Source organism: Schistocerca serialis, chromosome 1, assembly GCF_023864345.2.
Source record: "Schistocerca serialis cubense isolate TAMUIC-IGC-003099 chromosome 1, iqSchSeri2.2, whole genome shotgun sequence".
NCBI lineage: Eukaryota > Metazoa > Arthropoda > Insecta > Orthoptera > Acrididae > Schistocerca > Schistocerca serialis.
The window spans coordinates 832613187-832640243 of NC_064638.1; the positions used below are offsets into that span (position 1 = coordinate 832613187).

The 27057-nt window shown below is 39.1% G+C and overlaps 1 protein-coding gene across 1 annotated transcript in view; it reads left to right on the forward strand.

Annotated features, from left to right (window-relative positions):
* Positions 1-27057, forward strand: part of LOC126484820 (thyrotropin-releasing hormone-degrading ectoenzyme-like) — a 297846-nt gene that overhangs the window by 125766 nt on the left and 145023 nt on the right. The window contains exon 11 of the mRNA XM_050108419.1: positions 18548-18629. Within this exon, the coding sequence (XP_049964376.1) occupies positions 18548-18629 (82 nt within the window). The remainder of the gene's footprint in view (positions 1-18547; positions 18630-27057) is intronic.

The window sequence follows — 27057 nt, forward strand, 5'->3', positions numbered from 1 at the left end:
CCCCCCTCCTGATGTCAGACAAGTTGAATGTGCCACTGTATTGAACGTTTCTTTACTAAACTTTGCTTCACACAAGAGAAAATTTTCCTCTTGTTGGTCAGTAACAGCTATGGTTTCAGTATGATGGTGCACCACCACAATTTGGAATGAATGTGTGTAACTTTTTAAATGAAGCATTTACAGGGAAATGAATTGGTTATGCAGGTACAGTGTTCTGGCTTCTGTGGTCCACAGACCTTAATCAACTAGATTTTTATTTGTAGGGCACATAAAGGAACAAGTTTACAGTGCTCCACCCATCAATGTACACAGCCTAATAGCTCACATTAACATTGCTTCAGCAATGGTGGATGCATGTGTGTTACATAGGATCCAGCAAAGTAAAAATCAGTGAGTAGTGAAGTGTTTACAAATGCAAGGTTGTTGCTTTGAATATCTTCTCAGCTCTTTATTTTGTTCAGTGAAGCTAAAAAAAAAACCTTTGTGCCCAGTAACAAATGCTCTCTCTGATCCTGATGCACTGTTAGCAAGGATAAATAAGAAAGCGTCTCTTGTTATAGATACTCCTCAGTGGAAATCCATTATCAGTCAGAATAATTAATGACTCCTGAGCAAGTGTTTTTAAGAACAGTTTACAAGAGACAACATGGGAAAAAATGTATAATGAACCAAATTCTGATATAACATTTCATCTATTCCATCATAAATTCAAATCATTATCTGAAAATAGGGTTTTGCATAAGCTAATCGGCAAAGAGATTAAACAGCCATGTAAAAAAATCATGGATCATTACAGGAAAAGGAAAATTTATCTGTTGTAAGAACAAGTAGACATCCTGCCAACAGCTGCACACTACAAAATGTACTCAAAATTACTAAGAAAAGTCATTAAAAATTAAGAAATATGCACATTACATCAGTAATCAGTAATTCTGACAACAGTGTTAAAGCGATATGGAGAAATGAGAGACATGGCAACTGGCCAAAGAACAGGATAATTTCACTGTTGCATTTAATGAAGGTGCTGTAAATGGCGAGTCAGTGGTAGTAACTATGTTTAATAATCATTTCTTAAATGTGTAGCTGAAAGTGAAGAAACAAACAATTCAAGAGAAAAATCAGAGCAGTACACTGAAAAAGAAACTCAAAAACTTCAGTAATATGAAAATATCGCCAATTTCTCCTTCTGAAATTAAGAAAATTCTGAATTCTCTCAAAAACAGTGTTTCGAATAATATACCAATGATTTGTTCTCATATAATAAGCCCTGTCTTGTGTGAAATATGTAATGCACCACTAACTCAAGGCATTTTCCAAGAGAGACTGAAATATGGAGTTGTCAAACCCATCTTTAAGGAAGGTGATAGGAGAGATGTCAATAACTATCAACTTGTTCCGCTGCTAACACATTTTCCTAAATTTTTGAGGAGGTGATGTGTTCTAGAGTAGTATCTCACTTAAGCAACAATAACATCCCCAACAATCACAGTTTGGATTTCAAAAGGGTTGCTCTCCTGAGAATGCCATTGCATGTTCACTCACAAAATTTTACTAGCAAAATAAATAAAATAGCACCACATGATATTTTCTGCAATCTATTTAGAGCATTTGACTGTGTGAACCACAGTATTCTCACATATAAATATCAGTTTATGGGGTTGATGGTATAGTCAATCAGTGCATGATGTCATATCTAACCAAAGCAAGGCAGAAAGTTCTAGTCACTAATGTGACCATTGTAGTCCGGGGACCAACAACTATGACTGGGGAAAAATCACAGAAAGGTTCCCAAAGGCTCTATCTTATCTGCTGTTCTTCATGATATATATAAATGATCTTCTGCCTAATATACAAGCAGAATAGTTTCTTTTTGCAGATGACATTAGTACTGTAATCAATCAAAGCGTACATACAGAAAGAGAAAAATTGGGAAACCTTGTTCTTAAAAGTATCATTGACTGGTTTTTTGCAAATGGTCTCATCCTCAGTTTTAAAAAGACAAGACATAGTCAATTCTGCACATCTTTGGGTACTGCACCAATGATCAGCAGTGGTGGCTCATGAGTATTTACCAGCTATTAGATTCAGATAAATTTGAGAGTGTGAAATTAATATCATCTGCTACATTACAGCTGTGTTTATGAACAAATTTATAAAATTACACCCCCACCACTAATAATAATAATTAAGTAGAGTTTAGGGCAAGAAAGAAGTGAAGTGTAAGCTTTTGGTACTCTCTGTTTCGCATTTTTTGTGCAGGGGCATTTCCATACTTTTTTAATTTTTTTGCACAAATCTACAAGATCCCTAAATATCTAAGAAACTGAGGCACGAATGTTCGTACTCGTCTACACAGGGTGGTCCATTGATCATGACCGGGCCAAATATCTCACGAAATAAGCATCAAATGAAAAAACTACAAAAAACGAAACTTGTCTAGCTTGAAGAGGGAAACCAGATGGCGCTATGGTTAGACCACTAGATAGGGCTGCCGTAGGTCAAAAGGATATAAACTGAGTTTTTTTTAAGTAGGAACCCCCATTTTTTATTACATATTCATGTAGTATGTACAGAAATATGAATGTTTTAGTGGGACCATTTTTTTCGCTTTGTGATAGATGGCGCTGTAATAGTCACAAACATATAGCTCACAATTTTAGATGAACGGTTGGTAACAGGTAGGTTTTTTAAATTAAAATACAGAACATAGGTACATTTGAACATTTTATTTCGGTTGTTCCAATGTGATACATGTACCTTTGTGAACTTATCACTTATGAGAATGCATGCTGTTACAGCATGATTACCTGTAAATACCACATTAATGTAATAAATGCTCAAAATGATGTCCATCAACCTCAATGCATTTGGCAATACATGCAACGACATTCTTCTCAACAGTGAGTACCTCACTTTCCATAATGTTCGCACATGCGCTGACGCATGTTGTCAGGCATTGTCGGTGGATCATGATAGCAAATATCCTTCAACTTCCCCACAGAAAGAAAACCGGGGACATCAGATCCAGTGAATGTGTGGGCCATGGTATGGTACTTGAATGACCAATCTACCTATCATGAATTTGTTATTCAATACTGCTTCAACCGCACGCAAGCTATGTGCCAGATATCCATCATGTTGGAAGTACATCGCCATTCTGTCAGGCAGTCAAACATCTTGTAGTAACATCGGTAGAACATTACGTAGAAAATCAGCATACATTGCACCATTTAGAATGCCATCGATAAAATGGAGGCCAATTATCCTTCCTGCCATAATGCCATACCATACATTAACCCTCCAAGGTCGCTGATGTTCCACTTGTCGCAGCCATAGAACGCGTGCAAAAAACCTGTCATCATCCCGTACTTTCTCTTGTGCCCAGTGGCAGAACTGTACTTGATGTTCAAAGTCGTTGCCATGCAATTCCTGATGCATAGAAATATGGTACGGGTGCAATCAATGTTGATATAGCATTCTCAACACCGATGTTTTTGAGATTACCGATTCTCACGCAATTTGTCTGCTACTGATGTGTGGATTAGCTGCAACAGCAGCTAAAACACCTGCTTGGGCATCATCATTTGTTGCAGGTTGTGGTTGATGTTTCACATGTGGCTGAACAGTTCCTGTTGCCCTAAATAACGTAACCATCTGGTGAATGGTCCGGACACTTGGATGATGTTATCCAGGATACTGAGCAGCATACATAGCACAAGCCGGTTGGGCATTTTGATCACAATATCCATACGTCAATACGATATTGACCTTTTCCACAATTGGTAAATGGTCCATTTTAACATGGCTAATGTATCAAGAAGTAAATACCGTCCGCGCTGGCAGAATGTTAAATGATACCACATATTTATACGTTTGTGACTATTACAGCGCCATCTATCACAAAGTGAAAAAAGTGGTCCAAGTAAAACATTCAGATTTCTTTATCTACTACACGAATATCTAATAAAAAATGGGGGTTCCTATTTCAGAAAATGCAGTTGATATCCGTTTGACCTATGGCAGTGCCATCTAGCGGGCCAGCCATAGCGACATATGGTTTCTTCCCCCTTCAAGCTAGATGAGTTTTGTTCTTTGTAGTTTTTTCGTTTGCTGCTTATTTCATGAGATATTTGGCCCAGTCACTATCAATGGACCAGCCTGTATAGTGCATACCTATAGCACAGATAAATCTGGCTCACTGGAAGATCAACAGGTGTTGGAAGCATGAGTAAACGAATAAATGCTACAGTCTCAAAATCAATAATGATGTGGTTAAGGCTGGTATGGTCCTCATTACCTCAAATGTGTCATTGTATGATAAAGTCCAAAACTTAATATACTATACCTCATTCAGAAACCCAAAAATAGGTCTTGCTAGAGTAACTATAACATTTAATGCCGTCAAATCTAATTTTACTGTATAGTGGGGAATTGGCATCTCTGAGCACTGTGCAACTGTCTAGCATGGTTTATGCCAAATGCACAGGGATAAAAGTCTACTGTATTCTGCTGCCACCTGGTGGCACTGACCTAAACTTGTAGCTGAGTGGTAGGGACTAGCTCTGCTTAGTGTGGACCATGCACGTTGTTCACCAAATCCATCTGTATTTGATCCATACTGTCATACCGGTTGCACATGCACAAAAGCTCCTTAAAACACGCATGACTGATGATTGCTCACAGCCATAATGCCAAGTTTCATGAAAACTAGAGGAGTAGCAACATAGGATAGCGCAGTAGATTTAGTGTCATACATTTCAGATCACTGCATCTATGTTACATTTAACAGCATTCAAAGAAATGTAACCAATAAATATGCAAGGTGTAAAAAGTTAGGGTGTTCACATGATCCTACACAGCAGCCACTGCTGATGTTTAAGTGTATTGAGGAAATAATAAGCAGAACTGAAGCTTTAAAAATTTTAGTCATCCATACTGAGGAGAATTTAACCTGGAAAAAGCAAACAAACAAACAAAAGTCGTCTTCATTCCTACAACCAGATTTAGCCATGTTGGATTTGTCAAAGACTTGCTGTCCTTCTCCTGATATCTGAAATAGAAACATTTCTTTGCCACCAATCCCTCCAACTGGAACCAACCTAATCCAGGTACTGAACCCTGACTCTGCCAGTTCATACCACCATCCAACTGTGATACTCCCCTCCTCCCACAAAACCAGCCCCTGGTCACCTTCTGGAAATTCCTTACTTCCCACTTGGCCTCACCATCCTTCTCCAAGCCCCTTCCTGAGAACACATACCTTCAGCAGAAGAAAGGACAGCCATACACAGCCTCAAAACAGATTCTCACCTAATCATCCTACCTGCAGACAAAGTTTCCACCACTGTCATTATGAACTGCAGTGACTACCTGGTGGAAGGAATTTGCCAATTGTCTGACCCTTCCACCTATAAACTCTGCAGAGTGATCCCATTCCAGGAGTCCAACATAACCTCCTATCACTGCTTAAAGCCTTAAGCCCTTTCCAGAACCTCTCCCCGCATGAGTTTCCCTCCTCATGCCCATGACACCTCATACACCCACCTTCTATATGCTCTCCAAAATCCACAGACCTGACAATACTGGATGCCTCATTGTAGCTGGAGATTGTGCCACCACTGAAAGAATTTCACCTCTTATTGACCAACACCTCCAACCAATTTACCAGCAATCTAATCTCCCACATCAGAGACACCAAACTCTACTTTCACTAACTCTACCATCCCCACCCCTGTCCTCTTCCAGTGTTCTTCAGACTACAAATCCACTAACTCATTCCTCATACAGCTTACTAACTTTTTTCTAACACACAACTATATCTGCATGAAGAACCACATGGCATCCTCTCATTCTCACCTGTTTATGGGTCATTTTGAGTAAACCTTCTTAGCCTTCTAAAAGCCCAGAACCCTGTTCTGGTTCAGGTACACTGATGATATCCTCATAATCTGGATTCAGGGTCAAGACACCCTATCCTCATTCCTTACAACACCAACACTTTGTCTCCCATCCATTTCACTTTCCAGGTCACTGACATCCTCCTCTCTGATGGCTCCATCCACACCTCTGCCCACATTAAACCCACTAACCACCAACAGTGCCCGCATTTTGACAGCTGCCATCCCTTCCACACCAAAAAATCTCTCCCTTACAGCCTGGCCACCCAGGAATGATATATCTGCAGTGACAAGATTTCCCTTTCCCAGTACACTGACGGTCTCACAAAGGCCTTCACAGACAGGCACTAACCTCCATACCTAATGCACAAACAAATTTCCCGTGCCATATCTCCATGCACCCCCTACTGTTCCACCACCACCAAGAACCAGCTACAAAGAAGCTCATCACCAAACACAAACCCTGCCTGGAACAGCTAAACCACATCTTTCATCAGGTCTTTAATTATCTATTACCATGTCCTGAAATGAGGTACATCCTACCCAAGACCCTTTCCACCCCTCCTAAAGTGGTATTCCTTCACCTAACCAAAAACTCCTAGTCCATCCAGGGATCCTTTCCCTGTGGAAGACCCAGATGCAAGACCTGCCCAGTCCACCCACCCAGCACATTATATTCCCATCCTGTCACAGGCTTGTCCTACCCAATCAGAGGCCAGGCCACCTATGAAAGCAGCAATGTCATATACCACCTCTGTTGTGATCATTGCACAACTTTTTATACTGGTATGACTGCCAACTAGCTGTCTATCAGGCTGAATGACCACCTCCAAATTGTGGTCAAGAACAAAATGGATCACCCTGTGGCAGAGCATGCTTTGTTTTAAATACCACTTCTCAACCCAGGCCATCTGGATGCTCCCCTCCACTAGCTTTATGAACAGCACAAATGGTGTCCCCATGCCCTCCACCCAACAGTTTCTGTCTCCTCTGTCCTGTAGCTTCCTCCCAAATCACGTTCCCTCAACCTCATTTGCTCACTCTTTGGTAACATACCCACTAGCCTTTTCCCCTATCTGCTCCTCTCCTTCTCTGCTTCCCTCTTCCCCTCCCCCTCTCCCTACAACCTCTTGACACTTGATCTGCTGCCTTCTGCAGTAGTCCCTCCACACTTCACCAGAGAGCACTATTCTTACCACCTCCCACCCCACCCATACTCTGCTATCCCTTCCCCTTCTGTGTACCACTTCTGATTGCTACTTTCGTTCAATACAACAGTTGTAGTCTCTGTAAAGCAGCCAGAAATAGCAGTCATGTGTACGTCAAGCATGCCTAGTTGTGTAAATGTGTGTGTTTTCTTTTCTGAAGAAGGCTTTGGCTGAAAGCTTTGCATTTAACAGTCCTCTTATTGTGTCTGTCTGTCAATGTGTCACCTTTACAGTGAATAGAAATCTGTCTTTTACATAATTCTTAATCTGTAAAATCACTTTTGGAACTCCTAAATAAGTTAGTTCAGATAGATCTGCACTTAGAATCATTGCAAACCATGGGAAAAGACAAATCAGTAAGTTGATATATTTTTATTCAATAATGTCATATGGAGTAATGTTCTTGGATAACTCATCTTTTGATTGTTCAAAAATATACTGTAAGAGTAATATGTGGCTATCTGTTGGGCATTTTGATTATCACTTCACAGTATATTTATTTGTTGTAAGTAATCCACTGCATTTCAAAAGGAACAATGATATACATGATTAAAATGTCAGAACAAAAATGGCATTCATTATTCAACCTTTATCTTTAGCACAAAAAGGGGTGCATAATGCTACAACTAAAATTTTTGATCACTTACCCAGTGATACAAAATGTCTGACAGGCAGCAAAGTAAAATTTGGAAACAAACTGAAAAAGTTTCTCCTTGACAACTCCTTCTGTTCCACAGAAGAATTACTATTATTGAAATATGAAAAAGATGGTGAGTAGGAAATACTAACACATTTTTATATTAAAAAAAAAAAAACTTTAAAATCATCAGAGCTTAGCAATAGAATACAACAGAATAGATCAGAATAGAATATAATTTATTGTCTTATAACACAGAATTTCAAGTCATTGCCTTAATATACTGGAGACTTATCAATACAAAAAACTAGTTTACACATTTTCTTAAAATACCGTTAATATACTATACTGTTCTGGATACATACACAACTTTATTAGATACATACACAACTGATGATTTTTAATAACTAATTTTAATCCTGAGTACATGTTCTGTCTTTTCAGATCATCCCTCATGAACTCTTTAATTGAATACTAACACTTATGCACAAGTTTACCGTATTATATTTCCTTCAGTGATTATAAATTAATAATCAGACAGACTTTTCCTTTTATTTTGTTATACATTTTCAGTCACAGACACTTCAGAGTTTAAGCATAAAGTTTTAAATGATAGGTGATCAGCATAAAGTTATTTTAATTCTTGGTGGTGTAATGATGTTGAAATTGGTTCACAACAAATAAATCATGGTTGCTATGTGCAAAGATCATTAGTCCAAAAATGTACAATGAGGTAACATTTAGTATCCTTAGATTTTTTTGGAAGTGGGTGACATGATTTCTTCACTTTATATTGTACAAATTTCTAATGATGATTTTTTTTGGAAGCTCTAGTATTAGAGTTAAATGTAATTCTGTGTCTCATTACTGACTTGAAGTAGCTATGATACACTACTTTCCTTCTGTTCATGATTGTAGTGTTGTATAATATCATCAGGGAAAACACTAGGCTATTTAATTTATTTGCAAAGCACTGTATACTGGAGCCCCGTAACAAAGTTTTATCCCATTGCATTTATAGGATTTTAACACAATCCAAATCCTGGTTTCTGTGACATATTGTTTTAAACTGCAATAACTGAGTTTTTCTGTGTTTAATTTTGAGCCACTTAAGATAAATCAGGTATCTTGAACATTGCTGATAGTTTTTATCCTTCATTAAACCAGAGAGGCTAATTTTTCTAATATGCTTTGTAGTGTTTGAGGAATTTGATCAGTACAGTTAATCTCAATGATTACAGATGTCTTATCTGTAAATAAAACCGAGTGGGATGAAGTATTAAGTGGTAGATAATTTATATAAAGCATAAACATAATAGGACCTAAGACTGAATCTTGTGCACTCCATTCCGAAAAATAATTTCATCTGCCTGATGTACGAGTAATAAACACTTTTGCCTCTGGTTGGCTAGGTAGGAGCTAAACCATTCTAGCACTGCACCCCTAATTTCACATTTTTCCAGATTAGAGTGTACCAAGCAGTGGTTCACACTATCAAAGACCTGTGATAGGTCACAAAAGATTCCTGTGGCATGCAGGGGGTTGTCTATAGAGGAGCTTATTTTGTCTACAAATTTATTGTTAACAGATATTATGCTTTCCTTTTCTAGAAATACATGCTTGTTTTTTTGAAATTGCATTCAATTTTTGTATGAAATTTTAAATTTGCATTGTGTCAATCTTCTCATATATTTTTGATTGTGAGAGAAGAAAAAGACTGAGTGATAGTTTCCCATATGTTCTTTTGCGAGTTTTTTGAGTAGTGGTCTAACTATTTCATACTTCAGAGTATCTTCAAAGGGCTGATTAACTATTGTGAACAGAGGCTGCATAATTACACTCCTGGAAATGGAAAAAAGAACACATTGACACCGGTGTGTCAGACCCACCATACTTGCTCCGGACACTGCGAGAGGGCTGTACAAGCAATGATCACACGCACGGCACAGCGGACACACCAGGAGCCGCGGTGTTGGCCGTCGAATGGCGCTAGCTGCGCAGCATTTGTGCACCGCCGCTGTCAGTGTCAGCCAGTTTGCCGTGGCATACGGAGCTCCATCGCAGTCTTTAACACTGGTAGCATGCCACGACAGTGTGGACGTGAACCGTATGTGCAGTTGACGGACTTTGAGCGAGGGCGTTTAGTGGGCATGTGGGAGGCCGGGTGGACATACCGCCGAATTGCTCAACATGTGGGGCGTGAGGTCTCCACAGTACATCGATGTTGTCGCCAGTGGTCGGCGGAAGGTGCACGTGCCCGTCGACCTGGGACCGGACCGCAGCGACGCACGGATGCACGCCAAGACCATAGGATCCTACGCAGTGCCGTAGGGGGCCGCACCGCCACTTCCCAGCAAATTAGGGACACTGTTTCTCCTGGGGTATCGGCGAGGACCATTCGCAACCATCTCCATGAAGCTGGGCTACGGTCCCGCACACCGTTAGGCCATCTTCCGCTCACGCCCCAACATCATGCAGCCCGCCTCCAGTGGTGTCGCGACAGGCGTGAATGGAGGGACGAATGGAGACGTGTCGTCTTCAGCGATGAGAGTCGCTTCTGCCTTGGTGCCAATGATGGTCGTATGCGTGTTTGGGGCCGTGCAGGTGAGCGCCACAATCAGGACTGCATACGACCGAGGCACACAGGGCCAACACCCGGCATCATGGTGTGGGGAGCGATCTCCTACACTGGCCGTACACCACTGGTGATCGTCGAGGGGACACTGAATAGTGCACGGTACATCCAAACCGTCATCGAACCCATCGTTCTACCATTCCTAGACCGGCAAGGGAACTTGCTGTTCCAACAGGACAATGCACGTCCGCATGTATCCCGTGCCACCCAACATGCTCTAGAAGGTGTAAGTCAACTACCCTGGCCAGCAAGATCTCAGGATCTGTCCCCCATTGAGCATGTTTGGGAATGGATGAAGCGTCGTCTCACGCGGTCTGCACGTCCAGCACGAACGCTGGTCCAACTGAGGCGCCAGGTGGAAATGGCATGGCAATCTGTTCCACAGGACTACATCCAGCATCTCTACGATCGTCTCCATGGGAGAATAGCAGCCTGCATTGCTGCGAAAGGTGGATATACACTGTACTAGTGCCGACATTGTGCATGCCCTGTTGCCTGTGTCTATGTGCCTGTGGTTCTGTCAGTGTGATCATGTGATGTATCTGACCCCAGGAATGTGTCAATAAAGTTTCCCCTTCCTATGAATTCACGGTGTTCTTATTTCAGTTTCCAGGAGTATATTTTATAAACTGCTTTTAACACTTTTCTTGGTATTCCATTTCATTCTGCTTTTACGTGATAGTATCACATTTACTCTATATTTTGCAGTAGTTTTACTGAATATGGTGAAAGATTCACCTTCAGATAGCTCAGAGCCAAAGAAACTTACCTCATTTGATTCCTTTTCTAGATTCACTAACTGAAGAACTGTATTTGCAAAATTGCTGCTTCACACACAGTACCTCTCATATTTCTCATTATTACTGCAAATACTTCATTACATTTAATTCTTCCACATTTCTCATTATACTTTGTTGCTTCATTATACCATTACCATCACTTCAATACTACTTCCTCATATAATATTTAATCATGAAAATCCCTATTTTGTTTCTTATACAAAAATAACATACCATAGCAGCAAGCCAATACTATTATTTACGAAACTTCATTCTCTATTACATGATGGACAAAATCTTGTTTATTACATCTCAGTACATTAGGTGAGGATATTACTTTATTTTAAAATACTCCATTTACCATCATCATGCCTGAAGGGCTTCCTCATGACAAATATTTCTTTTTCATAATGTTTGCTTCAAGTAACATTATTTATTACATCTCAAAATTTATTTACTTTAAGTTGAAAGACAATATTTTGACATGTATTTCGTGAAAATGGCACTTTACTGCAGCAAACTGATTTTATTTTTACTTTGAACTGAACAAAATGATTGTAAATTAGTTTTTGCTGCTGTTCTATTACTGGCTGATCACATTCATAATTCATACATCATTAATCTGGAAAACATTTCACAGTTATAAACACACTTCACCATTACTAATTCTAGTTGCAGGTAAGACACCTCTCACAAAATTTAACTGACATACAGTGGAAACTCGATTAACCGTCATCTTCGGGACCGTGGTAGAGAACGGTTGAGCGAATAGACGGATAACAGAAACACTGTATTCCTCAAAAACATAACCTCAATCAATTATGTTATGTATAGACGCATATCACTCTCACAGTAACATAATAATATTTCGGAGCGAAAACAAATTAAACACGATTGTAATAGCAAATAAAACTATTTATTACATGAAAAAAACATCCGTACAGTAGCTACAAAAGTTGCAAAATACATAATGTTCAGTACTGTACTGTACTACAAACTTACAGGTGAAATAGTTTATCTAGCTTGAAAATAGTCAGTCAATTTCTTCTGCCTTTTTGATGTTCGAGCTTTCACTGCGGCAATATTTCGTATTTTTCAGAGCAGTAGTGCCTGCATTGCATTAGCCTCTTCTTGACTTTAAAACCATTATATACACTTGGACAGCATTGTTTCAGCCTCTGAATGGCTAATAGTTTGTTTTTCTTCATGGTTTGAACACTCGTCTTCATCAGCCCCTTCTTCTTCTTCTTTGGTGGCACTTACGCTGGCAACAATTTCGTCGTCACTCAAATTTTGAAAACCCCTGCCCACTTTGTCACACTCTGACCACTCTGATACTTCTTCAGACGTCAAATTTGTGCTGATTTGTAAATTATTGAACAAATTGACCATCTCGTCAACTGTCGCACACTCAGGTTCCTCCGATTCTTCACCTCTAGGTTGAGGCCAAAGTTTATTCCAGCCGTTCTTGAGATTTGACATTGACAAATCACTCCATGCACTGGCAACATTGAAAATGGCATCTTTAATACTACTCCTGTTTTACAGATGTTGATTCATCAAATGAGAGCAAACTTTTGATAAATATTTTCAATAATGACGTTTCATATTTTCGATGATACCCTGATCCGTGGGCTGTATAAGTGAAGTTGTGTTTGCTGGAAGGAAGAGACATGTTATGTTGCCGTCATCACTTTTCATTTCAAAAGTAGGGTGCATTGGGGCATTGTCTAATAGTAATAGCACTTTCTGTGGCAACTTTTTTTCAGCCAAGTGTGCTCTAACTTGAGGTACAAATTGTTTGGGAAACCAGTCAGAAAAAACTGATTGATCCATCCAAGCACTCTTCTGGGTGTAGTATTGTGCAGGGAGAAGCTTCAAGTTCAAATTCTTGAATGCACGAAGTTTTCTTGATTTCACAATCACAAGTAGGGGTAGCCTATGACTGCCGGTGGCATTTGCGCAAACTACAGCAGTGATGCAATTTTTTTGTACTTTGAAACCTGGAGCAGCTTTTTCAGAGAGTGATGCTAATGTCTTTTGTGGTAAAGCCTTCCAATGAAGCCCAGTTTCATCACAATTGTAAACTTGCTCCCTAACAAGATTCAGTTCAGCCATTTTTTCTTTAAATTGTTCCCGGAACTCAGCAATTACAGAGCTATCCGCGCTGAGTTTTTCTCCACTGATATCAAGTTGACGAATGCCACGACGAAATTTAAACTTGTCGAGCCATCCGATACTTGCTTTAAAAGATGAGTCACCATCAAGTTTGTTGTTCATTTCAACAGCCTTGGCCATTATTATAGGCCCTGAAAGTGGAATCCCCTGACTTCTTGCTTGTATACACCATCGGTACATTGCAGTGTCCAATTAATCATATTTTGCAGGTTTCATTGTCTTTCTTGTTCGCACATCTCCATCCATGCTCTGAATTGTTGACACATGTTGTTCTATTTTATCAGCATCACGTTTTATATCGTTAACTGTTGTTCTCCCAGTACTATAAATCAGCGCTGCACTTGTCGCAGTTTCGCCCTTTCTTAAGCTTTTTATAATGTCAAGTTTTTGATTAAGTCCTAAAACAACACGTTTACTTTTTTCAGACATTTTATCAAGTCACTGTATCACACACATCTGCACTAAATATGGTAGTGTAAAATATTAGTCAATAAAGCTTATTCAAGTGGAAAACACGTAACACAGCACAGCCCGCTAGATACACTGCGACAATTACAGTCTTCTAGCCACAACTAGAAACCAATCCAGTGGTGATTGTTGACTCACAAGTGAGATAAAGACAAGAAAAGGGGGAGATGTGTTAGCACATCAACTGAAGGTCATATTTTATGTACCGTTCTACGGCGGACGGGTACATTCACTTTCCACTAAAATAGAGTAAATAAACAAAGCGAACGCGTCACTGCACCTTAGAGCATTCTGTTATTACAGTATTATTATGCTGCTGCAGCAGTGACGATTAACAGAAACTGACGGTTTAAAGAGTGACGGTTAATCAAGTTTTTACTGTAATATTTAAAACAACATATGCCTCTATCTCTGATATATCATTGGTATCCACTGACAGAAATTAAATTACTGAAATAACATATGCTGAAGTTCCTATGATTTAAAATAACAGAATAATCACGTTACACAAGCTCATAATTTTGCCCCATTTCACTATCTGAGTTTATTTTGCCATACCAAACCAGGAAGACATTCTCATATGCAATGGTGCCTTCCTGAATTGCCTGGTAAGCCCTCAGAGTCTCAATGATCAACATCTTCTAAAACTGCTGTAAACTGATTTCCAGGAATTGTACAGTATACTAATTTTCAAATGATGTGGCTTTTTCCACATTTATCATCACCATAAACATTTTGATGAGCAGATCCCATTTTGCATCAGATGCTATATGCAAGTAGGTACCACCACATTACCAACATAATCATACTTTTAAGTTGAACTCTGTATCAGCAGAACATAGTGCCTGTTTGGCATATGCAGTGCACATGTTCAAAAGAAGTTCATACAAAATCACACACTTGTAGAAGTCAGTGTCTCAGTGTGTTGAGTCACAAGTCACACACATCTCACGAATAAACAATAGTGGCCAGATTCTATACAACATTATGAATTCAGACTCTCTCAAACTATTACATAGGTGTTACTTGATTGGTTGCTGGTCAGTAATTTTTTAGACATAAGTGTTGTTCATTTGCTATCTCAACCAACACTTTCATGAAGATATTAGCATTACAGTTTCTGAGACCAAAATTTCACTGAGATATGAGCATAATGATAGGTAACCATACATGGCTATTTTGGAAGCTTCATTTTGGTTTGAAAAATAGATGGGTTAGATTTTGCTTATTCAGATGGACTATATGTTATGGTAATAATACTGTTGACAAAATATGTGGAGGTTTAGAAAATTAAAAAAAAAGTGGAACCACGTTATGCATTCACATTGAGAATAACCCATTTACAAGCACAGGCACCATATTTATATCAACAAAACTATTCCATTTTTGAAAATATAATAGATCGTAATTGTATAGATGTGGTGGCAGCAAAAGGCACATCTAAAGGACAAAGAAATGTGCAAGATGTCAGAGCCAGTGGCTCCTTCTTCTAGCAGAAGGATTGAAGAGGAAGACCTTTTCCTCCACCCCTCTTCCTTTCCCTTCACCATTTGTTAGAAGAAGAAGCCACTGACTCTAAGGACTTGCACATTTCTTTATGCTTTATACGTTTCCTCTTGCCATCATATCGTCAGCAGATTTTTTTAGGCATCATATCTAGATTTAGATACATTTATACCAGTTGTTGCTAATTTTTAATTAATGACTTAATTACTTAGTGAAGGGTGTAATTCAGTCCTAAAGTGCCTAAGATAAATGACAGGATGGTTCCTCTGACAAGGGTGTGGCCAATTTCCTTCCCTATCCATCCCTAATCTGAGCTTGTGCTCCATCTCTAATGACCTTATTGTCGATGAGATGTTAAACACTAATCGCCTCCTCCTCATTAATGTTGTACTCGAACATTATGGATTTTGTTTTTCCCACTCATCTGCATTAACTGGAATAATGAAATTGAATGAAATCAGGTCTAAATAAAAACTGAATAGATTCATGCCTACACTACATATACGTGTTATATAATATCAGAATGGCAATTAATGACATAAAAAATAATTAATTATTAGCAGGGGTATAATAACTGTCAATTTAGTCAAATAGTTCTGCAGTGTGGTTGAAATACCTTCATGGCCAGAAGTCTTTATTTCCTTTCTGTCACTTAATGGTTTTTGTGATCACTTTAACAGTTTATTCAGCAAAACTTTTGTTTGGTGCTGTAGTCTGTGTGAATCTAATTGATCTGCTTTTGATGATCAATTTGTTGTTACCATTTGCATTGTTAATTGCATTTAATGTATTAGTGCAAGCAAGGCAATAAAAATTAATACAGTTAAAATATGATTTAGTTGGAGCAAATATTAATAAGAATTTACATAATTAACTGGGGAGTTACTTGTTTAATGGAGTCCAGTATTATAGTTTCATCAGACAGCCAAAATCACCGCACAGTATATTGTATTTAAGGAGGTATATGATAGGACAGTGCTAAATTGAAAATGAGACATTTTTGTATCTGTGCTTGGGAAAATGTACATAAAATTGCATTGAAGACACCTCTGTCATCATGAGGTTTAATGGTTTCTGCAACAGCATAAAAAAAGAACTATAGTAAACCAAACACCTAATAACACTCTCACCAAAGATGACAGCTAGCAGGAGAGTACAATGAGGCACCTGACCATTAAAAGATTGCAATGGGCACGACAGATGCAGGAGAAAAATATTGAACTGTGCATCAATGAACTGAGCACCAGTGATGTCACTGCTGGCACCATGGCTGTAATATAAGAATGAAAGTAACAACCAAATAGTACACAATGAGCAAAGAACATGTAGTAGAAAGCTCATGGATGTATACCTACCTGATACATCTGGAAGCCAGAGAAGAATTTATTCAGACATATAGACATGAGACCATGTATTTATTGGTGTTATTCTCAATTTTGCTATTTTAAGTTTAGCTTGATTAAGGACACATACTTTATAGTGGTTTGTTGGCATTTATTCAGTTTTAACTACTCCACTGCTTTGCTAATGTGTGCTTAAAGTCATTCAGCATCTCCTTTCCATTGAGATCCATTGAACATAATGAAAGAGATTATGAATGAATGCAAGGTTAGTGCTTGCTCTCAACATATCCTACTGGTATTTTGATGCACAGTAGTAACACATACAGGTTAGATTAGGTTAGGTTGTACATGGACAGCTAATAAAAAAAATTAAGAGTTACAACACTGTTACAAAGTTCATGTGTTAAGATGAATCTTACATAAAGTAATATTATATGTTGTGTCTATATCCACATATTTTTATTGTTCCACATAATAGGATAGCTTCTTGGTGCTGCTTTGCCAAAATGTAATTTTCAGATTGCACTAGAAACTGGGACTTCCATATAAAATCCAAAACCACTCACAGAGTAAAATAAAGAACTTTTTACCAACTGAAGTGTAAACTAATTATTTAATTAATTTCTTTCTATTTCATTCATATATGCAGTGTGTGAGGAATGTTTTCTCATAGCCTCTGCTTATACTGTTATTAGTTTAATTATCTATTCTTGGTCTCTATAGGAGTCTATGGATAGTTGTAGATTTCATCTTTGAAAAATACTATCACACACATATTCTTGCAGTTGCTGGGAGACTGAATGAGAGCCTCCATTTTCATTCAGTACAGTGAAAATACTGTAAGCACTGGTGAAATGTTAACAACATCATATGACATATGCTCTCCAAGCCAAAGATAGATGGGACTTTGTATCAATATTTGCCATTTTTCCCCTTTTTCTATTCGCATATCAAATGATGAAAAATGATTGACAATGTGCCTTTATAGTACAGGATGCTTCAAAAGTGGTGGTCAGTATTCAGAATATAACACAAATGATCATTTAAAACAAAAAAGTCAAGTAAACATGGGCTCTAAAATGCATACCTCAAGAGCTATGAGCAAATCTTGATCTTTGATACTGTGAAACAAATATCTTCTGCTGTAAGCTCTTTGCCTTCCATATTTTGGGAAGTGGTAGTGTGGATCAAAACAAGATAAAAATGTCCACTAAACATGTGCTCTGAAATGTATACTAAAAATATTGTGAGCACTTATTGATTGGAAGAGTTGTGTTTCAAGGTAGCGAAGATGAGCAAGTGCTCATAGCTCATAAGATAAACATTTCAGAGCACATGGTTACGGGGCATTTTTTTTTCCTGGCAGCATGGCTATGAATTCCTTTGACAACTTCCAGCAGAACTTTAGGTTACAACTTGCTGTTGAATAAGATTCTCTGTGGGGCCCTGACAAGATCAGGAGGAATTTGTGAGCTCCAATAAGCATTCATGATAACAGGAGACAGTCATGCCACTTCATTATTAGTATCATTTGCAATAGCAGTACAAAGTCAATTGACATTTGTTATGTGGCACTGGCTATTTGCAGACACTTGACAACATATCTAAAACATTCTGTCAAGTGCCTTGTAGTCACATTTATTGGTGAAACTTACTGTTGCTTAATTTACTGCTGCATATGGTAGCCATTCCTTGACTTTCTGACATATATTTCTGTATCTTTTACAATACATGGTCTGTGATATTTCAAAATACGGAAAATATTACTTTGAACAATAAGTGTTCTGCATTATCAATCACTTAAGAGAAATATTATCCCATAAATGCCACAAATATTTGGTTATTATTTCTGTATTACTAATATCTATTACCAACATTATCTCAATAAATTTTCAGGTACGACTGTACTTCGAATGTTGAACTATACACTTGGTGAGAATATTGTCAGATCAGCATTTGACAGCTTTCTACATGACAGGTAATAACTCTGATTTTTTGACATGTTACGCTTTGTTGATTACACATTCTACATTTAAATCAATTAGTGGAAATGTTCCATAATAATATAAATTTATCAAAACTAGTTGTTCACTACTTGCATATTTGCAAATGTATGTAGTGTTACAGTGAAGGGAAGCAGAGCATGAAACAATAAAATTTACTGATGAAAAAAATATCCTAACTGTAAAATAAGAACAACAAAGATGCCAAACTGACCTAATGGAATTAGTTGTACACTGTATGGGTCAACACAGTCCTTCTAGTTGGGTCCAAAAGGGCAGCATACAATTCTGTTGCACTTTGCTCGGTGTACCTATAAGACAAAGTTTGTAGATAGTGTCATGGGCAACTGTAGGGGGATGGGGTGTGTGAGGGGGGCAATGGGGACAGCTGCCTCTAACAAAAATTCATTGTGAATGTGAAAAAGGGACCATAACCAAAGGATCTGGATTTTTATAACCTAAAATACGAGAAAAATTATCATTAAAATTTCATGACAGTATCAATAAAGTCACTTAAAAATGTATTAAACATACATAAAGTGAGTTATAAACAGAACTAGAGCAGAGGGTTTCAAACTGTCCCAAGGAGGTCACAGTCTTACAGTACGAGCATTACAATGCTTTCATAATAATGATTCATTAATTTTCTTTCTGAGTATAGAAATGATGTGTATGGTAGTAGTGATATCTATCAGGTTGGCAAGTATGTATTGTCACTATGGGAGGAACCTAGACTGCGGTCTGTACTGTGTGACTCGTTGTTGATTGCTAATGATTTTTAACTGATGTTTGTCTTCTACGATTTGCATGTAAGTGTTAACCATGTTATTTCAAATGTGTCATTTAGTTCTAAAGACATGAATAGATTAAAAAATGGAAGTAGTATGATGAAAGCTGTTTGAATTTTGGTTTTATGTGTCCTGCTGTTGGAAGTGAAGAATGACCACAGTGTGCCATTTGTTTCAAAGCTCTAGTGCCGTGCAGGCCCCACAAAGCTGTGGAAATTGTGAGCAGAGCACTGTGCAAGCTAGTGGTGACTCCATAATGTTGTGAGCTGTGTTTACATGGTCGGACTGTCCCCTCTGCTCCAGCTGATCTTATCATTGACTTTTTTGAAATGGTTATGTTCAACTACTTAGCTACTTGGAGACCATTTGCAGCCATTCATGTCACCATGTCATGACATGTCACCATGTCATGATGTCAAGTCACCATGCCACAGTTATTTGTGATTTGTTTGAAGAACGTTCTGGACACTTCAAGCAAATGACTTGGCCACCCAGATCACATGAAATTAATAGGGCATAAATGAATGGGACATAATCAAGAGTTCAGTTCATGCACAACAGCCTGCACTGGCAGCATCATAGAGGCAGCAAGGCCCAATATTTCCACAGGGGACTTCCAACAACTTGTTCAGTCCATGTCATGTTAAGGTGCTGCACTAAGTAAGGCAGAATGAGGTCAGGCATGATATTAGGAGTATCCCATGACTTTTGTCACCTCAGTGCCTGGTAAGGTTTTCACTGCTAACCTGCCCCATCTGCTTCAACCCTCCAAGGGCCAGGTCCCAAGCCGGGTTTAGCTGCACGCCACCAACTTTATTGATGTGTTGTCACAAAATTGAAATTTGATCATTTCTTTTATCACACTATCCCAGAAATCTTAGTCCATGTATAACAGATTTCTTGTCAAATGTAATATAATGTCCATTTTCTGGAGCATGCTCCGCTACAGTAGGTTTCTCAGGGTACTGAAGGTGAGAACACCTCTTGTGTTCTACACAGCACTGTTCAGTAGTGGGCACAGACTGTCTAACATAAAACTGTCTACACCCATATGGGATTTTATATATTCCTGGCATTCTGTGGCCTACATTATCTTTTACAGGCTCCATGAGTTGTCAAATTTTTGCTGGAGCCCTAAAGACTAATGTCTTATACTTCTTTAGGTGCTGACTTACCTTTCCTGTCATGAGCCAACAAATTGCAAAAAATGCAAGATTCTTCAAGTTCTCTTCAGGGTTCTTCTGCTTATGTGTCTTTGGAGAGATGGCTTGCAAAATCTGGTGATTCTTGTAGCTGTTTCCCTTGAATCCTTTCCACAAGTGGCTCAGTTCTTTCAGCAGGATTTCAGTGTCTGAGATGGCTTCTGCTCAGTACACCCAGGTCCTCAGAAGAGCACACTCTGATGTCACTGAATTTTTTGTATGATGGAGGATATTTTAACTGGACAGACAGTGTCACAATGGGGAGCCCATTTTCTCCAGTTAGAACCAGAATATTTCTGGAGTACTTTGAGGACATTGTTCTGGACACAGCTTCTGCAAAGCCTAGTTGCTTCTATCATTAAGTCAATGACACATTTGTTCTCTGGTCTCACAGATGTGTAAAGCCAGGATAATTCTTGGACCACATCAGTATCCATGATATCATGAAGTTCACAATGTAGGCAGAGACAGATGCTGTTCCTTGACAGCCTTGTCTCCCGTAAAGCAAATGGGTGTCTGAGCCATAGTTTTTGCTGGAAACCCACCCACATGGATCAGTATTTGCACTCCAACAGCTATCACCACCCATCGCAGAAACATTCTCTTTTGAGGACCTCGGTGTCACCGCTTGACAAGGGTGGAGGAATACTTGGCCAAACTTGATGAAGATGGAAGCTCGAGAGAATTAAAAGTTGGTCACTTAAGTTGAGATGTTTTCAACAAATGTGAGAGCTGAGCACATTTCCATAATTTTTTACAATAACTCCCACTGGCTTTCATATGGGAATGTCTTGAGAAGGATCAATGTACTCAGAAATGAACATTACTCCTTACCCTGGTCATGAGAAGCATATGAGTTTGAAGAAGTTTGTAGATAGTGACATTGTTTTGAAGCTGATGCAGCTGCATGATCTCTTTGAAAAATTCAATTCACTGAATTTATTCCTTCGAGGTAATGAGACCAACATTCTCCTACTGCCAGGCAAAATGGTGGACTTCTGTAAGAAACCATTATAGTGGAAGAAAACGTTTTTATGACAAAGATATAAATCATGTTTTTCCTTCACATGATTTTAAAAGAGAGTGACTTTCAGTTGAATGAAGAATTGAAATCTGTTTTTGTGGGTCATATTACTGAACTCAGTAATTGCTTTCTGAAGTACTTTCCAGAAGAAGGTGATTAACATAAATGGATCAAAGCTCCTTTCAATGTAGAACTTCCATCAACTCTTTTCACTGAAGAACAACAGTGATTTGTTGATGTTTCTTCAACTCCACACTGAAATCGAATTTCATTTCCTCATCCTGCTTGAGTTTTGGAGCTTGATGAAGCAGGACTATCGTCAGAGGAGTCACAAGTCTCTGTGACTTTTGATACAGTTTGCCAACAACCATTTTATGTGAGGTAGATTTTTCAGCATTGACAGTCATCAAAATGACTTATAGATCACAAATGACTGTGGAGAAAGCAATGCAAGGTGCAGTTTCCAATCTTGTACCTAGGGCTAATTCAAGAACATACTTCCCAACAAGTGGCGTATCGTTCAATGCTCCTGCCTCTCCATTTTTCCACAAGAGCAACATATCATTTGGTGCTCTTCCCTCCCTTCCTTCCCTTATACATTAGTTGCTATTCCTTCAGCACTTGGTAAGATCTTCAAAAATAACTGAAATATAAGTGAGGTTAGAAATGGGTCATTTTCACCATTCTTTATAGTACACCCTGTGCACAAATTTAGCACTATGGTCGCATCTAGTGTGACAATGCTTGGTGTCTCAAGCGACTGCTTGTGCACACTTGGCCCTAAAACCTGCCCTGCTTGTGATGACGATTGATGACTAAGAAGGAAGATCATTGTTTCCATTATTTTCATAGCAAGACTAAGATATAATAATATTAGAAGTTGATTAAAATGTTTTGTGTCAACAGTTCATAAAGAAAAAACTACTCTTACTATATCTAAAAAAAAAAAAAAAAAAATAAAAAAATAAAAAATAAAATAAAAAATAAAAAAAAAAAAAAAAGCTTTAATTTATTTCGAGTCACATATGTGTGAAAGGTGCGGCAGCTGTTTATGTTCAGATCAAGGGAGCCGTGGACCTAAAAACCACTGAACTAAAGTAGTGAAAAGCTTTATAAAAACTTGTGACTGGCATTACAAAGAGGATAATTAATTTAAAAATATTATTTTTCTGTAAGGAATCTAATTAATGAAGATGTAGAAAAATTGTTGTATAATCATCTCACAGCTATTGTAGTGTATGACAGTCGTATTCAGACATTCTCAAAAGCAAGGGAACATCTGTTTTTTGACAACACATGCTTGTAGATAGAAAATCTTTCAATAGTGTGCAATTTTATATTTTTCTTTAGTTAATCTTTCAATAGTGTGCAATTTTATATTTTTCTTTAGTTTTGAAAACAAATATAAATAATAGACACACCAACTTTGTAATTCACAAATTGTCATTATATATGTTACGATATTGATACAAATTATCAATATTTTCATATCAGCATCAGTACCTGGTACAAGTTCACAACAGTAAGTGGTGGGAAAATTACATTAAGCAGCATGTATAAATACATTCTTGAATAACTATTTTACTTTTTCCTAAAGGCATATGCAGTATTCATTCTTGCCAACACTAAGAGAAAAAATTCTTTTGTTGTAAATGGACATTAAATGCAACACATAAAAAATGCAGAATAAGGCTTCAATAGAACCAACAGAAAATAAGGTAATTTGCTGGAAATGCAAAATCTGTGAATGTAAGAACAGGTTTTAGTATAATCATACTCTAAGCTCGTTTATATTTTTAACACTGACAGTGTATTGAAAGTACGTTGTAGAAACTAATAGGGAAAAATTATGAGCAGATATGTTCACAAAAATTCTCTTTCATATGTGGGGAAACACGAACCTGCAGGGACCCCTGGGTAGTGGTCATCATCTGGTGTGTTTGATCCCAGACCATAACTGTGAGACAGATTTGCAATGTTTTGTGTATCATGATAGCAGCTGGTCTACATCTACATCTGCACTCTGAAAACCACTGTGAAGTGCATGGCAGAGGGTATGTCACATTGTGCTGGTTATTAGAGTTTCTTCCTGTTCCATTCATGTATGGAACTCAGGAAGAATGATTATTTGAATGCCTCTGAGCATGCGGTAATCATTCTAATCTTATCCTCACAACTCCTATGTGAGTGATATGTAGGAGGTTTTAGTATATACCTAGAGTCATCATCTAAAGATGATTCTTGAAACTTTGGTAATAGACTTTCCTGGTATAGTTTACGTTTATCATCAAAAGTCTTCCACTTCAGTTCCTTTAGTATCTCTGTTATACTGTCCCGTGGATCAAGTAAATGTGTGAGTATTTGTGCTGCGCCTCTCTTTATATGTTCAGTATCCCCTGTTAGTCCTATTTGGTAAGGGTCCCACATACTTGAGCAATATTCTAGAACTGGTCACACGAGTGATTTGTAAGCAATCTCCTTTGTAGACTGATTGCAAATCTCCAGTATTCTGCCAATAAAGTGAAGTTTAGCACTTGCTTTAGCCACAACTAAGCCTATGTAATCATTCCATTTCACATCCCTACAAAGTGTTACACCATGTATTTTTATGAGTTGGCTGATTGCAACAGTGACTAATTGATATTATAGTCATAGGATACTACGTTTTCAAACAATGGAAACTCCAAGTAGGTATATCAATAATGTAGGAAAAGATAGATTGCTACTTACTGTAAAGAAGAGACGTCAAGTTGCAGACAGGTATGAGTAAAAGGCACTCACATATAGCTTTTGGTGACAGCCTTCGTCAGTAAAGAGACACACACACACACACACACACACACACACACACACACACACACACACACACACACATGCTCACACACACCATTCACACTCACACAAACAAGCAAGCACACCTCACTCACATGACTGCCAGCTACAACATCTCCGGCTGGAATGCAAGCAGCAATCTGGAGGGGATGGGGAAGGGCAAGGGGAAGGGGAAGGGACAGTAGTGTATAGGTGGGGAGAGAGGTGAAGGCTGTCTGGTGGAGTTTACAGGAATTAGTCTGCCGACAGGTGCAGAGTCAGGATGTTGTGGGGCAGGGTGGTGAAGGAAAAAGGAACAAAAACAAAAGAGGAGTGGGGTAAGACAGTCATATGTGTTGGCAAAGGACTGCAAATAAACAGGGTGGGAGACAAGAATGGGGAAGAGATGATAGAACATGGGGTGGAAACTGTTGGATGGAGAGTGCGGGGACAGTATGTTACTGTAGGTTGAGGCCGGGATAATTACAGGAGCAGAGAATGTGTTGTAAGGATAACTCCAAGCTGCACAGTTCAGAAAAGCTGGAGATGAAGGGAGGGATCCAGATTGACCCCGATAGTGAAACAGCCATTGAAATCAAGTGTGTTATGTTCAATTGCATGTTGTGCCACAGGCTGATCTACTTTGCTCTTGGCCACAGTTTGGTGGTGACCTTCATCATGGTGGACAGTTGGTTGGTAGTCATACCAATATAAGAAGCTGTGCAGTGACTTCAGCAGAGCTGGTAAAAGATATGGCTGCTTTCACAGGTGGCCTGGCTTCTGATGGGGTAGGATAAATCTGTGACAGGACTGTAATAGGAAGAGCTGGGAGGGTGGATTGGGCAGATTTTGGACCTGGGTCTTCCACGGGGATATGATCCTTGTGGCAAGAAGTTAAGACAGTGAGTGGCATAGGGATGGGCTAGGATGTTGTGGAGGTTTGATGGGTGACAGAACACCACTTTAGAAGGGGTGGGAAGTATCTCAGATATGAAGTCCCTCATTTCAGACTGCAATGGTAGGTTTGATTACCTACCACTGCACCATGAAATGAGGTGAAGAATATGGTCAGTTGTCCCAGTCCAGGGCGGTACTGGCTGATGAAGGGGACACTCCTTAGTGGCTGGTTTTTGGGGCTGATGGGAGGATTGTGGTTGTGACAGGAAATAGCACAACATGTAGCTCAACATAATACACTGGATTTCAATGGCTGCTTCATTATGTGAGCCATCTGGATGCTTGCCTCCACCACCAGCTTTCCTTGAGTGCCCAGATTGGAGTTATTCTTACAACACATTTCTTACTCTCATAATTATGCCGGCCTCCCTATGGTAACATACAGTTCCCATAACCTCCACCCAACAGTTTCCACCCCCTCTGCCCAGTCATCACTTCCCCTTTCCATCTCCAACCCTATTCATTTGCAGTCCTCTGCCAAAGCATCCATCCATCTTTTCCTGCTCCACTCCTTTTATGTTCCTTTTTCTCCCACCTCCAATAGACAAAAATGCAAGACCTGTCCCATACATCTTCCCACCATCACCTACTCCAGTCCAGTCATGGGCATCTCCTATCGCATCAGAGGCAGGGCTGCCTGTGAAAGCAGTCATGTGATCTACAAACTAAGCTGCAACCACGGTGCTGCTTTCCATGTGGGCATGACAACCAACAAGCTGTCTGTCTCCATGAATAGCCACTGACAAACTGTGGTCAAGAGACAAATGAATTATGCAGTTGCTGAACATGCTGCCCAACACAATGTGCTTAACTTCAGTGACTGCTTCACACCCAGCACAATCTGGATTCTTCCTACCAACATCAGCTTTTTGAATTGCAATTGAATCTCCCTGCACTATATCCTACATTCCCATTACCTCCATGGCCTCAAACTTTCCTAGTCCCTGTCTTTCACCTACCTATCCCCTTCTGTGCTCCCATCCAGCAATAGATGGGCTTCTATTCAAGCAGCTCACCTACTAGTATTTCCCCCCCCCCCCCCCCCTACCTCTCTCCTCTTGAAATTCTCAACTGCACCTAGCAGCCCTGTCCTGTCCTCACCATGTCCCTACAAGCTCCCATTAGCAGCACTACACCTTCCTCCACCCCTACCCTCCCTAACCCTCCCCCTCCACAGTCAGTCTCCCCCTTAACCCCACCACCTACAGATTGCTTCTCCCATCAGTTGCTGATGAATACAATCCACCCTCAGTAGCCAGAGATAGTCACCATGCAGTTGTGTGAATGCTTATGTGTCCGTTTTTTATTTTAGATGAGTTTTACTAACATAGGCAAACAAGATGGGCTGAAGATGGCTGATACAGCAAAGAGGCCTTTGGTCATGCATTTCAGTGAGTTTGCCAGCTGACGGAGGACTGATGACAACCATACACCTGTTCCTCTTCTGTACAGGATGGGCAGAGGTGTATGATGAATAGTCACTTGCTGCAAGCGAGAAGTTAGCGTCCAGTCTGTTGATTCTGATTCCACAATTGAGATGCAGGCAGTGAGTATGGTTGACTACAGAGCACTCATGCGTGCTGTGGTCACTCACATCATTGTGGTGCCCAAAAAGAAGAAT